Below are 13,969 nucleotides of genomic sequence, written 5' to 3'. Positions count from 1 at the left end.
GAGCAAAGAGCATTATTCAAATTGATAAGAGGCATAAAATGACACACAAATATTAATGCTACCATTCTTGACTTCTTAAAAGCTTAGAAAACCCTTGATACTTTCGATACTTGAGTTTGAAAATCTTGATTCTATATACACAATTCATGCATTAATCTTCTATAAGATATATTTTAGAAAGGAGTTTTGAAAATTTCTGTTTCTTTCTCTATATTGTCTTATGATTTAGATATTGAATAAAAAAGTTTTGAGCCTTTTTTAAAAATTGATGTTGGATTATCAAATTCTGAATTTCTAATCTTTTCTGGCCTATGCGTTGTCAATCCAATTCTACTAAGTTTTTGATTAAACCAGAGATAACTTTCTTATTTTAAGAATATTTGTTTTTTCACTAGATCAAGGAACGTTTTTCTTTTTTTCATTTTGTTTTTTGTTTGTGCCTCCTCTCTTTTTGATATTTCAATGGGGGAGAACATATTGTTGAATTTTTTTACTGTTATCGTTTTGTATCTTGTTTTCAAAAAATTAAAAACAACAAAATATTTTCATCTCCCTATTTTTAAAAGTGTTATTCTAGTAGGGGGAGATTAGAAGAAATTACTTTTTTTTGAAATTCAAAATTGTTTGCCATCATCAAAAGGGGAGATTATTGCGGATCAATGATTTATGATTTGATGATGAAAAATATTTTATTTCTCTACGACTGCCTTAGTTCTGACATTTCAGGTTCACACGATTCGGACTGCAATTTGGAACCAGCTCAAGATTGGGTAGACTAGGTCTGAGTCAGTTTGTACAATTTTTTCCTTTCTTGAGTCTATTGTATTTGTTGTGGCTCCTGATGCTTTGTAACGTATAAGTTTATAATTGTTTTCCTAGAGTTTACTGTTTTTGTACCTCGTCCTGGACGATATTTATATCGGCCGGACGATCTGTTCAAGAGCAAAACCCTAATTAGGGCATCCTCATTAAAGCAGTCGTCTTTATGCAAAACACATCGTCCTGGACGATTTTGTATCGGCCAGGACGATAAGCTCAATTCAGAAAGAATCTGCCTCCAGATCTACTTAGGAAACTCTTATTTTTGGATATCGGCCTGGTGGATTGGCTGGACAATAATATATCGTCCAGGACGATCGAGACAATTTTTCTAAAATTTCTCTGGCAATTTTGGAAAGCAATTAATGGTGATTTCGTCCGGGCCGATCGCAAGATCGTCCGGCGATCGCAAGATCGTCGGACGATTACATCGTCCAGCTTCATTTCAGGGCGATATTCAGACGATTTTTCTCATATTTTAAACTAATCGGCCATGACGATATGTCTATGCGTCCTGGACGATAGTGTCGGCAACTTGCATTAATGAGCTCGTTTTTAGCTCTTCTATTTAAGCTATGACAAGACACTTTGTAAGTGTCTTTGACAGCCATTGTAGCTTCGTTCTTGTGGGGGAAACTTGAAGAGAGAGCTTGAAAGGGAGTGAGGAAAGGGTGGAGTTTGTAGAGGGAGAAAATCCTGTGAGGGGGACTCAAGGGAGTGTGGAGGGGGATCCACACGGTTGCTCCGGCAAGCTGCACCTGAATACCATCGGATTCAAGGCTTTCTCGAGGGAAGTTCACACAAAGAAGAAGATCTCTTTGGTGTCAAAGGACCGCGATTCCGCCGCACCGGGGAAGCTGAGAAGTGATTTTGTAAACCTCTCGCCTAGCTGTGGGGCTAAAGGAGAGCCACTTGTTTTAATGTGCAATACTTGGAGGGTGCTCCAAGGAGTGGCGTAGGTCAAGATTTGACCGAACCACTATAATTCGGTGTGTTCTTTCTTATTATTTGTTTCCGCATTTAATTTCCGCATTTGGTTTTCTTTGTGGTGATTTTGGTTTGAGTTTTATATTTGGTTTTAAAGTTATCCAATTCACCTCTTTCTTTGTTAGCCTTGGCTAGTTCATAAGGGCTTAACATCCCTAACGAACTTTCAAGTGCCATCTGAGTGCTTTCAGGAATAACTTTTTTTTTGAAACTGCCAAAGACATTTAATAAAAAGAAAAAACTATTAAATCTAGAGAATGATAGAAAGCCTATCACACTCATCTAAGCAAGGCCAAAAACTAGGAGGAGATCTTATTGCAATAGAGATCCTCCCAAATAAAATCTTCTACTAAAGCAAAATTGGCACACAAATCTGCTAATTTATTACAATCTCTATGGACAAAATGAAAAAGGAAATTACTATATCCTTCAAGAAGGACAAATCTTCAACCTCCTCCTCCTTGTTGGGACTTTATTCATAGAACTTTGAAGATACTTTGATGACATTATGATTATCCCCTTCGACGATAATCCCTTTAGCTTCAAAGTTCCAATTATGATGAAAGAATTTCAAAGCCCTTATAGCCATAAGCTCCAAAAAACCAATGTCCAATTACACATTTGATACCAAAAGCAAAAAGAAACCTTCCTTTATGGTCTCTAAAAACTCCTGCAATTCCGACTTCATTAGAGTCTAATAGAGCAGCATCAAAGTTACCTTTAATCCACTCGGGTGGAGGAGGGTGCCAAGAAGAATTGGACAGCTTAGAAAGCTGATTGGCTCCCCAGTGGTCCGAGAAGATATCACACTTTGAAGAAGAAGCAGTTGTTTCAACAGCTTTAACAGAGAGGTATCCCGTCCCCAACTCATTGCCATAATGGGTAACATTATTTCTACTTTTCCAAGAGAAATAAACCAATGTACAGTAAAGATTAGCCAAAAAAAGGATTTGAATTAGACAAAACCTTTAAACTATTGATACAATCTGACCAAAAATTATATCTAGGTAGTTTGAAACTCCAGTTGTCTAAGGTCTCAAACAGTTGAATTAACAGAACATAGTTAACCACAATATGCTCCTCTGTTTCAGCTGTTGTGCATCCTCTCGGACAGGTATTAGAATGAATAATCCTTCTGTACATGAGAAAATCCAAAGTTGGGATTCCATTATTAAGTAATCTCCACCAAAAACAAAGAACTCGTGGCGACAGTTTAATCAACTTCAACCACTTCCAGCAGCAATTCCTGATACAAACAGCACCATGATCTGTTCTAGCCAAAGAAGCCAGTGATTTACTTGAAAACTTGTACAAAAGTTCTCTGGAATCATTATCATTTCCTTTCTCAATCTGTACTTGTAAAATCAACTTTATTAATTCCAATCCAAAGTATTTCCTTAGCTCAAACTGATTCCATTCCTATCTTTGATAAAGAAATCAAGTTTTGGTAATTCTTCTACCCTTACATTGATGAAAGTTGGCCATTTAGAAATACTCCTATTAAGAATCCACACATCATAAAGAGTATCAATTCAAGCACCTGAAGCTATCTTCCATTTCATTAAAGGCCGCAAGGAATGCATTCCATTAAGTAAAATTTTCCATGTAACAGAGCAGTTTTTCTTTCTTACTTCATCACCGATATTATTCCCATACTTAGCTCTTAAAGTCCTGTACAACAAAGAATTGGAACCTTTAATGAATTCCCAAGCATATTTAGATCTAAGAGGTCCCACCATGGAAGCAGTTGAATGAATACCCGCTCTTCCTTCAGTACAAGGCTTACAAAGAACCTCCCACGAGATGTAGTGTATACCTGAAGCATTATCCGATTTTTTCCAAATAAACTCTCTGCACATCTTCTCTAGTTTCGTCAGAATGTTAATGGGGACCAAAGAATGAGAAACATAAAAGATACGAATAGCAAGCAAAACTGTTTTCACCAAAACAAGTTTTCCTGGCAAAGAAAAGAACTTGTTTCCCTAATTGTTAATCTTAGCCGCTGCTTTCTCAAGAAGGAATAAAAAATCTGAAGACACCATTCTTCTTAAGCAAAGATTAGTTCCCAAATACTTCAATTCCTGCACCTCCTTATATTTGAGAATTTTAGACAAAGTCTTCTTCTTTGCTCTACTAACCGACTTCCCATACATAATAGCGGATTTATTCATATTAACTGACAACCCAGTCCAGTTACAATAATCAACAATGATCCTTTTAAGCAATTTCAAATGAACAATATTGGCTTCAGAAAAAAGAAGAACATCATCCGCATATAAAAGGTGTGAGACCTTAGGTGCAGAAGCAGCCACTTTTATCCCTAAATCTCTACCATTCTGGTACAAGTTGTTAGATAAAAGTTGGGAGCATAAGATGAAAAGATAGGGAGAATGTGGACATCATTGTCTAAATCCACTCTTAGCTTCAATCCAATTTGATTTGGTGCCATTGAAAAGAATAGAAAACTTTGGATTTATAACACACTCCATAAGAAGATTTGAAAAAGCCATAGGAAATCCAAAGTAATTCAGAATATTTCTCAAAGAATTCCAAGACATACAATCATATGCTTGTTCCATATCAATTTTCACCGCCACCATCCCTTTCTTAGATTTAGAAAATCTAAATTTACGAAATAACTCTTGCACCAAAAGAACATGCTCCGAAAGAGATATTCCTTTTAAAAAAGCAGCTTGATTTTTCGAAATCAAGTTATTGAATACCAAAGTAAGTCTATTTAATAAAAGCTTTGCAACAATTTTATAAATAGACAAACATAAGCTAATATGACGAAAATGAGAAGGATCTACCGGATTTTAAACTTTGAGAATGAGGACCACCAAAGTCTCTTTCCACTTAGCATTCATCTTTCCCGTAGAAATGAAATGAGAAATAGCCTTCCAAATGTCTTGAGCAATTAGCTTCCAATAAGCTTTGATAAAGGAATAAGGAATACCATCAATTCCAGGAGAAATATTGCTTCCAAGACTAAAAATGACTTTTTCAACTTCCTCCAATGTATAATTTGCATCCAGCAAACTGACATCCTCCTTGCTTAATGTTTCCAACTTGTTCGGCCACCCATAAATAATACAGTCCCTTTCCTTCCATTTTTGAGAAAAAAACCTTAAGAAGGTTTGTTCAATGGAAATTTGATCAGTAACCATATTTCCAACTTCATCCTTTACTTGCTTTATAAAGTTCCCATTCTTTCTACCATTGGCAAATGCATGGAAAAACCGAGAGTTAATGTCACTCTCCTTTATCCATTTTAATTTCACTCTTTGTCTCCACCACACATTTAACCGTGCTGGAGTGATGTTCAATTCATGAACTTTAGATTTGAGCAAGAAAATAGTTTTTTCAAGATTGCCAACTCCAATAGCTTCTTCAATTTGCAAATCAGCCACCTCTTTTTTGAGTTTATCCTTAAGTTCCAGAAGATTTCTGTGTTTAGTTCTACTCCAGAAGAAAAGAGCTCTTAACACAATATGAAACTTCTTATTCAACACCTCCATAGGATCACCTTTAAGTTGCTTGCTCCAAGCTTTTTTTATAACATGGAAGGATGCAGGATAAGAGAGCCATATGTCTTCAAACCGCAACATTTTGGGATGCTGAAAATTCTTGATATCTAACTGAAAAACCACTGGACAGTGGTCTGAAGCCACCCGAGCCACATGTCTGTTAACAGCTTGAGGGAGAATTTCCAAAGCCTTAGAATTGAGAAGACACCTATCAAGCCTCTCCCATATACGGGCTCCCCCACTTTTGTTATTACACCAAGTGTATTTAGGCCTTATAACTCCCACATCATGAAAATCATAATGGTTCATAAAGGAATTCATCTCTTGAGGAGCAAGAGAGAATTTGAACTTCTTACCCCCTCTCTTATTTTCTTGAGAAAGAATACAATTAAAGTCACCGCCAATCACATAAGACAACTCCATAGAAGAATGTGAGCCTAAGCAATCCCACAAATTCCTTCTACTATAAACATCTCTACTACCATAAACAGTAGAGATAACCCAAGTGCCTTTGTTAGCTATACAAAGCTTACCAATCACACATTGCTCATTTGCTGTAATTAAGGAATAACTGGCCAAATCAGACCTCTACATCACCACTATACCTCCTGACATCCCATTAGAGGGATAAAGAAAGAAATCGCAATCTTTGCCTATACATTTACTAAACTCCCATTTATCCAAAGCATCAATTTTAGTTTCAACAATGCCCACATAAATAGCCTCCCAATCTTTGACAACCTCCTTCAAATATAGAGGGGCTTCCCTCTTATTTGCCCCTCTACAATTCCAAAAAACAAGCGAACTCATTTGGTCACCAAGAGGGAAGGTCCCCACCCTTCTTTTTACTTAGTCCATCTTGTTTAGTAAGTCTAGAAGATTGATTCAAAGGACCCAAAAATCTAAGCTCCTTTTGAAGTTTGGGTTTAGCCTTACCAACACTATCCACCTCTCTATTGTCAAACCACTGGAAGAGTTTCAGAATTTTCCTTCTCCACCACAGAGTCTTCATCATTTACAGTAGTGACAAACTCCCCTTCTTCAATATCAGACTTTACAGGAATACAGTCCCCAACAACACTTTTTTCACCAATTTCCTCTTCAAGTTCACCAAGCAATTCAAATTTATTATTACTTGGTAAAGAAAAATCAGTATGAGTAAATTTTACCGATTCCAAATCAGAAGAAACAGAATCACCCAGTTTTGGTAAGCTCGGAACAGATTATCCTCCACTGCCAGATGAATTTTCTCTGGAATTTGTAAATCAGCCACCAAAACTTCTTCCTGAACTTCTCTCCCATTAGATTTCTGCTTGTTGTTTATCGGAACAAACTTGGAAATGGCAGGCTTATTCCTTTGAAGATTGTTCCATCTCTTCTTTTTGTTATTGACATGAATCCAAGGTCCATACAAAGAACCTTTAGGATCCACTTCAAGTACATTAGCTCCCTTCATAATTTTATCATCCACATGATCATTGCCTTCTTTCACCACTTTAGCTTCACAAGAATCAGTTGAGTGCCCAATCTTACCACACATATAACAAAGAGAAGAAATTCTCTCATACTCAACTTTTTGAAAGAACCTACCATTAGGACCTTCAACCCAAACCCCCAATGGTAGTTGCTTATCAAGCTCCAATCTCACTCGGAATAACTTTACAATCTTTGCAATCTAAGCGATTTAATTTTCTAATACGAAAATAGTCAATCTGGGTTTTGCTATATCCATTTTTATAAGTCATGAGATGCTCATTCCTTTTCTTAAATAAGGTATTAGCAACTGAAAAATCATAAGCTAAGCAAAAATTCAATATGGTCTTGCCACCTTCATTCGTCGTTCCAAATCCATGACCACCATAAATGCTTTTAAAATCAACCACCTCTCTACCAACATGTCCATTTAAATCTCCTCCAATTAAAACTCTTTCTTCAAGAGATATCTTTTGTATTAATTCTTCTAAGTCATTCCAAAAATTTTATTTAGAACTCAAATCCAAATCTACTTGAGGAGCATAAGCACTTATAATATTAACAATCTTATCATCAACAACAATCTTTAAATCTATAATTGTATCTCCAATCCTATTAATATTTATAACATTATCCTTTAAATTCTTATTTATAATAACACCTACACCATTTCTAGTACGACTTCTATCCGAATACTAAAGTTTAAATCCTAAACTATCAATTTCCTTAGCCTTCTCTCCAACCCATTTAGTTTCCTGAATGCACAAAATATTTAACTTTCTATGAATCATAATATCTATTAATTCCATTAATTTTCCTGTAAGGGAACCTATATTCCAAGTTCCTATCATAATTTTAGTTTCATGAACTAGCTTCTTTTCCCACATCCGTCCTTGATGTGAGAACCATTGCCTATTTAACACTGCACCCGAGCGCCGGTGCAGCGGCCCTTGCACACTTGTCACTGTATTCAGGCCATACAGCGCGTCGCTTCCAGGGGACGCCCTAGCATTAACACAATTTCTTAAAGGATTCATGTCATTATTGTTCGACAAATTTTACGCTGGCTGTCGACTACCTAACGCAACCCTCCACTTTTCTCATCTAGGACTTGGGACCTGGCAACGACAGTGTTAAACATGTGCATAAGAAGAACATTAAAAAAAAACATTCACATAATATGATCTGCAAGGAAAAACTCTACGATAATCCACTTTCCATGGTAATTTTGTAAGCACATTATGGCAGTTAAAGAATTTTGACAGAGTTTACCAATCAAATGTAAATTAGACATAAGTATGTGAATAACCTCTAAACAACGGTGATCAAAGGCAAATTGACTAGTCAAAATGAATAAAAATGTTTCTGTCAAATTAGAAATCTTAGAGTCAGCTTACCATGAAAGGTAGTAGGTGATTTGTGTTGAGAAGTATTCAAGCCTTTCTGAAAGAATAAAGTAAATATTACAGAATGGTCAACTGCAAAGAACCCTTCTTTTTACTTGTTTTTGTGAAGGAATGAGTGGGAATAGTCGGCTTGACAAGAGTAATATCAATAACATGTTCAAGAAAAGTGGGCTGATTCTATGAACCAATAATAATGATGAGTATCAAAGACAAATAAGGAATAGTCAATGATAGTATCTCATCCAAAATCATTGCAAAATTGCTAGAAGTTGATATTAGAAATAGAGGAATGGATGCCATCATGGGAGCTTGGGTGACGTGGGCCTCCCTGCAACATAGGAGAGGTTGGAACATATTTTCTATCCAAATAAAATAAAGATGATTAGGAAATTGATTTGCAAATATCGATTGAGTGCATGGAAGGATTGAGGATGTATGCTAGCTTGATCAATTGATATATATATATATATATAAACATGCAATATTTAGGAATTTTATTTCTAATTATTGTAACTAGTAATTCTTAGGTTTTACCATTCAAAGTATAGTCAAATGGCTAGAAGTGATGTGTTTTCTAGCTGAACGGTTTATATCATCTATGTTTTCATGTCCTCCGTTTTATTCATAAAAATGTCAAAAACTATGTTATTTATCTGATGTAGTTACTTGAAATAGTGCCACAATATCCAGTCGGTGGCTTTTTGGCATTTTGGGTGTATAATTTTTGGATTATATTTACTTTTCACATAATAGTACAATATTATAATATGTGATTTGTTTGATTTTTCTCGGAGTAATTTCTTTTGTTTTCTTAGCTTGAAAATGTTGCTATGTACTAGATCTATCTATTTTATGAATAACAATTTTTTATCCTAAATCTCTTACAGATTAAAGGAGACACCAGAAAGCTAGTATATCATGCTCTGATCAAATTGCTTCAGGACAATGACATTGCTGTTAGAGTATGCTTGTTGTTAGGCTCTTATTCTTTTATATGATAATGTGTTGCAACACATTCTATGTGATTCTATGTCTTCTAAGGCTTGTTTAATTTTCCATGCTCTGTACATTTATTTTATTTAGAAATTCTTCTTTGAGTAATTGTACAGTTGCAGTGTCAATTTCTATCCTAATTCTATAAAATGTTGCCAATGATTTCAACTTTATGTTCACTTTTTTTTGGCTTTTATTAATTAACTTTGATGATTGATTTTCGTTTACAGCTTGCAGCCTGTCGTTCTTTGTGCTATCTTGTTCAAGATTCCAACTCTTCTGAACAAGAGTTTTTTGACCTATTGTCAACATGCTGGACTTTTTGCTTTAAATTGGTGGAAGAAGTTCAAGAGTTGGACTCGAAGGTTTGTTCTAAGTTTCATTCAAGAAACACATGAATGCATTTGTCCATGCCTTTATCGTTAGTCTTTAATATAATGGTATATCAAGCATTTTTATGCTACTGTGTTTTCGATCTTTATTATGCATAGTGGTCTGTGTTTGAACTATTTGGGTACAAAAATAGAAAGTGGAACCTTAAGTTTAAGGACATGAATTCTAGTCAAATCGGAGGAAGTAGGAACTAATGCCTAGCTTTTATTTCAGTTTTGACTTAATGAGTTCACCTTTGGAATACATTTAGCATTGCATTGTGATGAAGAGAAAGCATAAATGAAGATCATGGTGGATATATATATATATATATATATATATATATGTATGTATAAAAAAAAAGGAGAAGATGTTCATTTGCATGTTTAGGCAAATGAACATTTCAAAGGGAGATATGAGGTGGAGGGAGAAATATAAGAAATATTCTTGAGCGGAAAGTAAATTTAGATAGGGGAAGCCAAAGGAAAACCTTTTCTTTATTCCAAGATCCATTATGACTGAATTGCATGACTCTAGGATCTATTTATGAAATTAGGCTATCTTGAAATGTTGAAATTACCCTTAACTAATAAAGATAATAAAAAAGTCATCCTAATGTTAAATAAACAAACAATATAAAATAAATAACCAAATATTTTGACATAAATATGACTCAATACTAATGATTAGACTTTTAAATTTATTACACTGTTAAAATATCTATCCTTCATGCTGCAAAAAAAGGCTTCTCTAGTGTGTGAAAATATTGTTGGAGGAAGAACTAAAGGTTGTTGATTGTATTACAAAGCTAAAGATAGCCATCCCAATGAGAAGGGAAAAATGAAAAATCTCTCGTAAATGAGTAGGCAAATATGACATCCATCTTGAGGAGGTAAAGACAACGGAAATTAACATCATTATCTTTACAATATCAGGAGAATGCTCTTTAACAAACCATCAAGTATATGACTACAACTTTGGAAATATATCCTTAGAAACTTGAAAGTCTTCATAAATATTGTTAGAATGGGAGAGAGTTTCAGCGAGAGAGTAGAGATGACTGGGTGTGGTGTGGTAGTCATTAAAGGTTGTCAATGATATTGGTTTGAAATTTTTGTTGGTCTGTTGAAATTGAAGGTCATCATATGAGATGTGAGCTTTGCCAAAACTTGAAGACCTTTGGAGGGGAGGCAATGTCGTTGGGAGATTGATTATTAATTGTGAGTTGAATTTCACTTAAGATAGATCCAGCAGGTAGTTGGGGTTGTGGGCTTTATGATGAGTTGCTTTAGAGGAAGTGTGTGCAGGAGAGCAGGTGAGATAGAGGAAACTCATTAAGAAGTTCCTGGTTGTGTGGGTTTTTACAGTGCAACTAAGTGGTGTTGCTAGCGATGAGGTCGGGATGGTGGAGTTCGCCGATGAGCGACGGAGAATTACCTGTGGTTTTGAGGGTGCGATTTGCAACACTATCCCTGGTGTATGCTTTTTGCTGATGATATTCTTCTTGTTGATAACACTAGAGAGGGAGTTGAAGGTAAACATGAATTATGGTGGTCAACCTTAGAGTCTAAAGGCTTTCGTTTGAGTAGATCTAAAACTAAATATATAGAATAACTTTATTAATAATAAATCAAGTAGGGTATTGTGAATTTGGGTGATCAAGTCATTAATTAGAGTATACATTTTTGATATTTTGCATCTATTGTTCAAAGTGATGGTGAAATAGATGGGAATATTATTTGTACAATTCAAGTTGGATGGTTGAAGTGGAGGAATGCATCATGCTTGTTGTGTGATGGAAAAGTGTCCCTCAAACTTAAGGGAAACTTTAATAAGATGGTGGTTAGACCTGCAATGCTTTATTTATAGTGCAAAATGTTAGCCATTAAAAGAGAAGTATATTATTAAGTTATGTGTTTCAATAATGAGAATGCTTAGGTGGATGAGTGACTTCACACGTAGAGTCAAAATGCGAAATGATTGTATACTTGAAAAAGGAAGGAGTAGCTCTAATGACAACTAACATTAGAGAGTCGCCTTAGTTGGGTTGGTCACATAAAATATCTGCCTTCCAATGACTCTATGAGGAGAGTAGATGTATTAGATTCAGCGTGTGTTAAGTAAGGTAAAGGTAGATTTAAAAAGACTTGATTAGAAAGTACTAGAAATAATCCATTTTTATTATATTTAAATGAGAATTTGACTCTTAATAGGACATAATGAAGAAAAAAGATTTGTGTAGCCGACCCCATCTAGTGAGATGAAGGCTTCTTCTTGTTAAAATTTTAGCATGCAACTTAAAATATGGGAGCTAAGCCCACAAATGTTCATCAATTAATAGTATTTTCATTTTAAGCATAATTTAGATAAACATATAATTTTTCATAGATTTTTGGGATGTCATGAAATTTGATATAAATTTCCTTCTTAATGATTTAAGAAAACCTAGAATGATTTCCCTCACATAAATTTTATTCTTTATATGGATAAAAGAACACTTAATAATATATTTAGGTTTATCTTGCTTCAAATCCATGAGGAAGAATAGATTGAAATTAATGCCCTAGCTTGTTTTCTCGGTCGATAGTTCATACTCGCACTCTCTTCCTCTTCATCTCACTTTTATGATTCCTCTTTTCATTGGTCTAGATCTCTCCTTCCTCACACACCCTCTCTCTCTCTCTCTCTGTATTTCTTAGTCACTCGGCCATTGCATGCTTTGACTATCCCTATCTATCTCCCTCAGTCCCCATTCATCTCCCCTTTCTCACTATTCCAATAAGTGAAACCGACTAATGTCTGTTTACATGAACTCTAATTAGTCGGTTCATTTATTATTATTTTTTTTAACGGGACTCCGCATCTATTTGCCTATGTAATAATCTAGTTGGATGGAGTAAAATTGAAAATTATGATTCCTCACAAAACTCCCTCAACCTCTACCATTTCTTTCTTTTTCTCCCTCTTTTTATCGTTCAAGGCATTACAATTGGTGGCATCTGTAATATCCCAAATTATTCCGCGAAGATGAAGAAGACGAAGACGCAAGAGAAGTCGATTGGAGTCATTGAAGTTGAAGGAGGGCCGGTTTTGTCATTTTAGGAATTATCGATGAAGATGAATTGAAACGGTGCCATTTTTCGCCGCTGGGAGTTGCAAAACAAAACAAGCAAGCCGTTTCGATTGCATGAAGGTGAAGAAGACGAAATGGAAGCGTTGTTTCAAGCAAAAGGGTTTGGTATCTATATAAGAGGCCAAGCGATAGCAAAAAAAATGAAAAGGAAATCGGAGAGTGACCGAGCTTAAACGGTGAGCGTGGAAGAACTCGAGCATGGGCGAGGGCTTAGATGACTAGGATGCACGTAAATGAAAAAGGTTATAGAAAATTGAAAACGAGTATCTTCATTGATACTATTTTAGACGATATTTTCTGTGATGGTTGTATTATTTACAAGAAAGGATAAAGATATAAAATATGCATAATATTGATGAACATGTTTAAATGTTTAATTAGAATTAACTTATGTTTTGAAACCGAGCAAACATATTATTCTCAATAGCTTGTGTTATTGTAATCTAGAAAAATGATTTACTCTCTGAGTTCTTTTATAACTCACTTTCATTTTCAATAACATTCACATGTATTATTTGATTAACTTAAAATAAATAGAATAGAAGATAATGTATATTCTAGGCGAGATGCTCCAAGAGAAATGTATTTATATAATTTAATTTTAAATGTTTTGATGTTTTTAGTGGTTTTTTTAGTTTATTGGAGATAGTTTTAGCAAATGAAAATTTAAATCCATCGTTTGACTATCTATTCTCATCTCGTTAATTTGAGCCTCCGGACTGGATCATGATAGCATCTATTCTCTTTATCCTTATTTTCAGTTGTCCACAGCTGTCCACCAATCAAACCTTTTCTAGCTTATAGGCCTTCAATTGAATGCTGTAGCCTTACCAGCATTGCTTAACATCCTCCCCCACTGAACATTTAAAGGCACTTTTAAAAAAATTTATTTCTCAACCCTTCCATATGATGTGGTTTTCTATTTTTAGGCTAGAAAATATTAGAAATGAGTTTTTTTTTTAAAATTAAATTCAAATTCATATTTGACTCTTAACATGACACAATGAAGAAAAAGGATTTATGTCTATGATGCATAGACACGGACACGGCGAAACGGATACGACACAACACGGACACGGGACACGTTAGTTATTGAAAATATAGGACACGGACACGGGTTGGACACGTTATTATAGTTTTTATATTTAAAAAATAGTGTATAAAAATTAAATAAGTATAATTTTAAAAATAATTTGAAAATAATAAGCCATTTAAATAGAATTTGTGCTTAAAATGATTAGTATTAGGATGTCGAGAAT

At 34.8% G+C, this 13,969-nt stretch overlaps 1 protein-coding gene across 8 annotated transcripts in view; it reads left to right on the top strand.

The window, feature by feature from the left end:
- LOC110096544 (importin-11) overlaps positions 1–13,969 on the top strand; it is a 107,609-nt gene that overhangs the window by 44,649 nt on the left and 48,991 nt on the right. For all 8 annotated transcript variants that reach the window (XM_028693884.1, XM_028693883.1, XM_028693882.1 and 5 more), the window contains exons 12-13: positions 9,100–9,174; positions 9,436–9,570. In XM_028693884.1, the coding sequence (XP_028549717.1) occupies positions 9,100–9,174; positions 9,436–9,570 (210 nt within the window). The remainder of the gene's footprint in view (positions 1–9,099; positions 9,175–9,435; positions 9,571–13,969) is intronic.

The sequence above is a fragment of the Dendrobium catenatum genome, unplaced genomic scaffold (assembly GCF_001605985.2).
Source record: "Dendrobium catenatum unplaced genomic scaffold, ASM160598v2 fragScaff_scaffold_378, whole genome shotgun sequence".
Classification (NCBI taxonomy): domain Eukaryota; kingdom Viridiplantae; phylum Streptophyta; class Magnoliopsida; order Asparagales; family Orchidaceae; genus Dendrobium; species Dendrobium catenatum.
The sequence above is the reverse complement of the archived record's forward strand: the minus strand, read 5'-3'. Positions and strand labels throughout refer to the sequence as shown.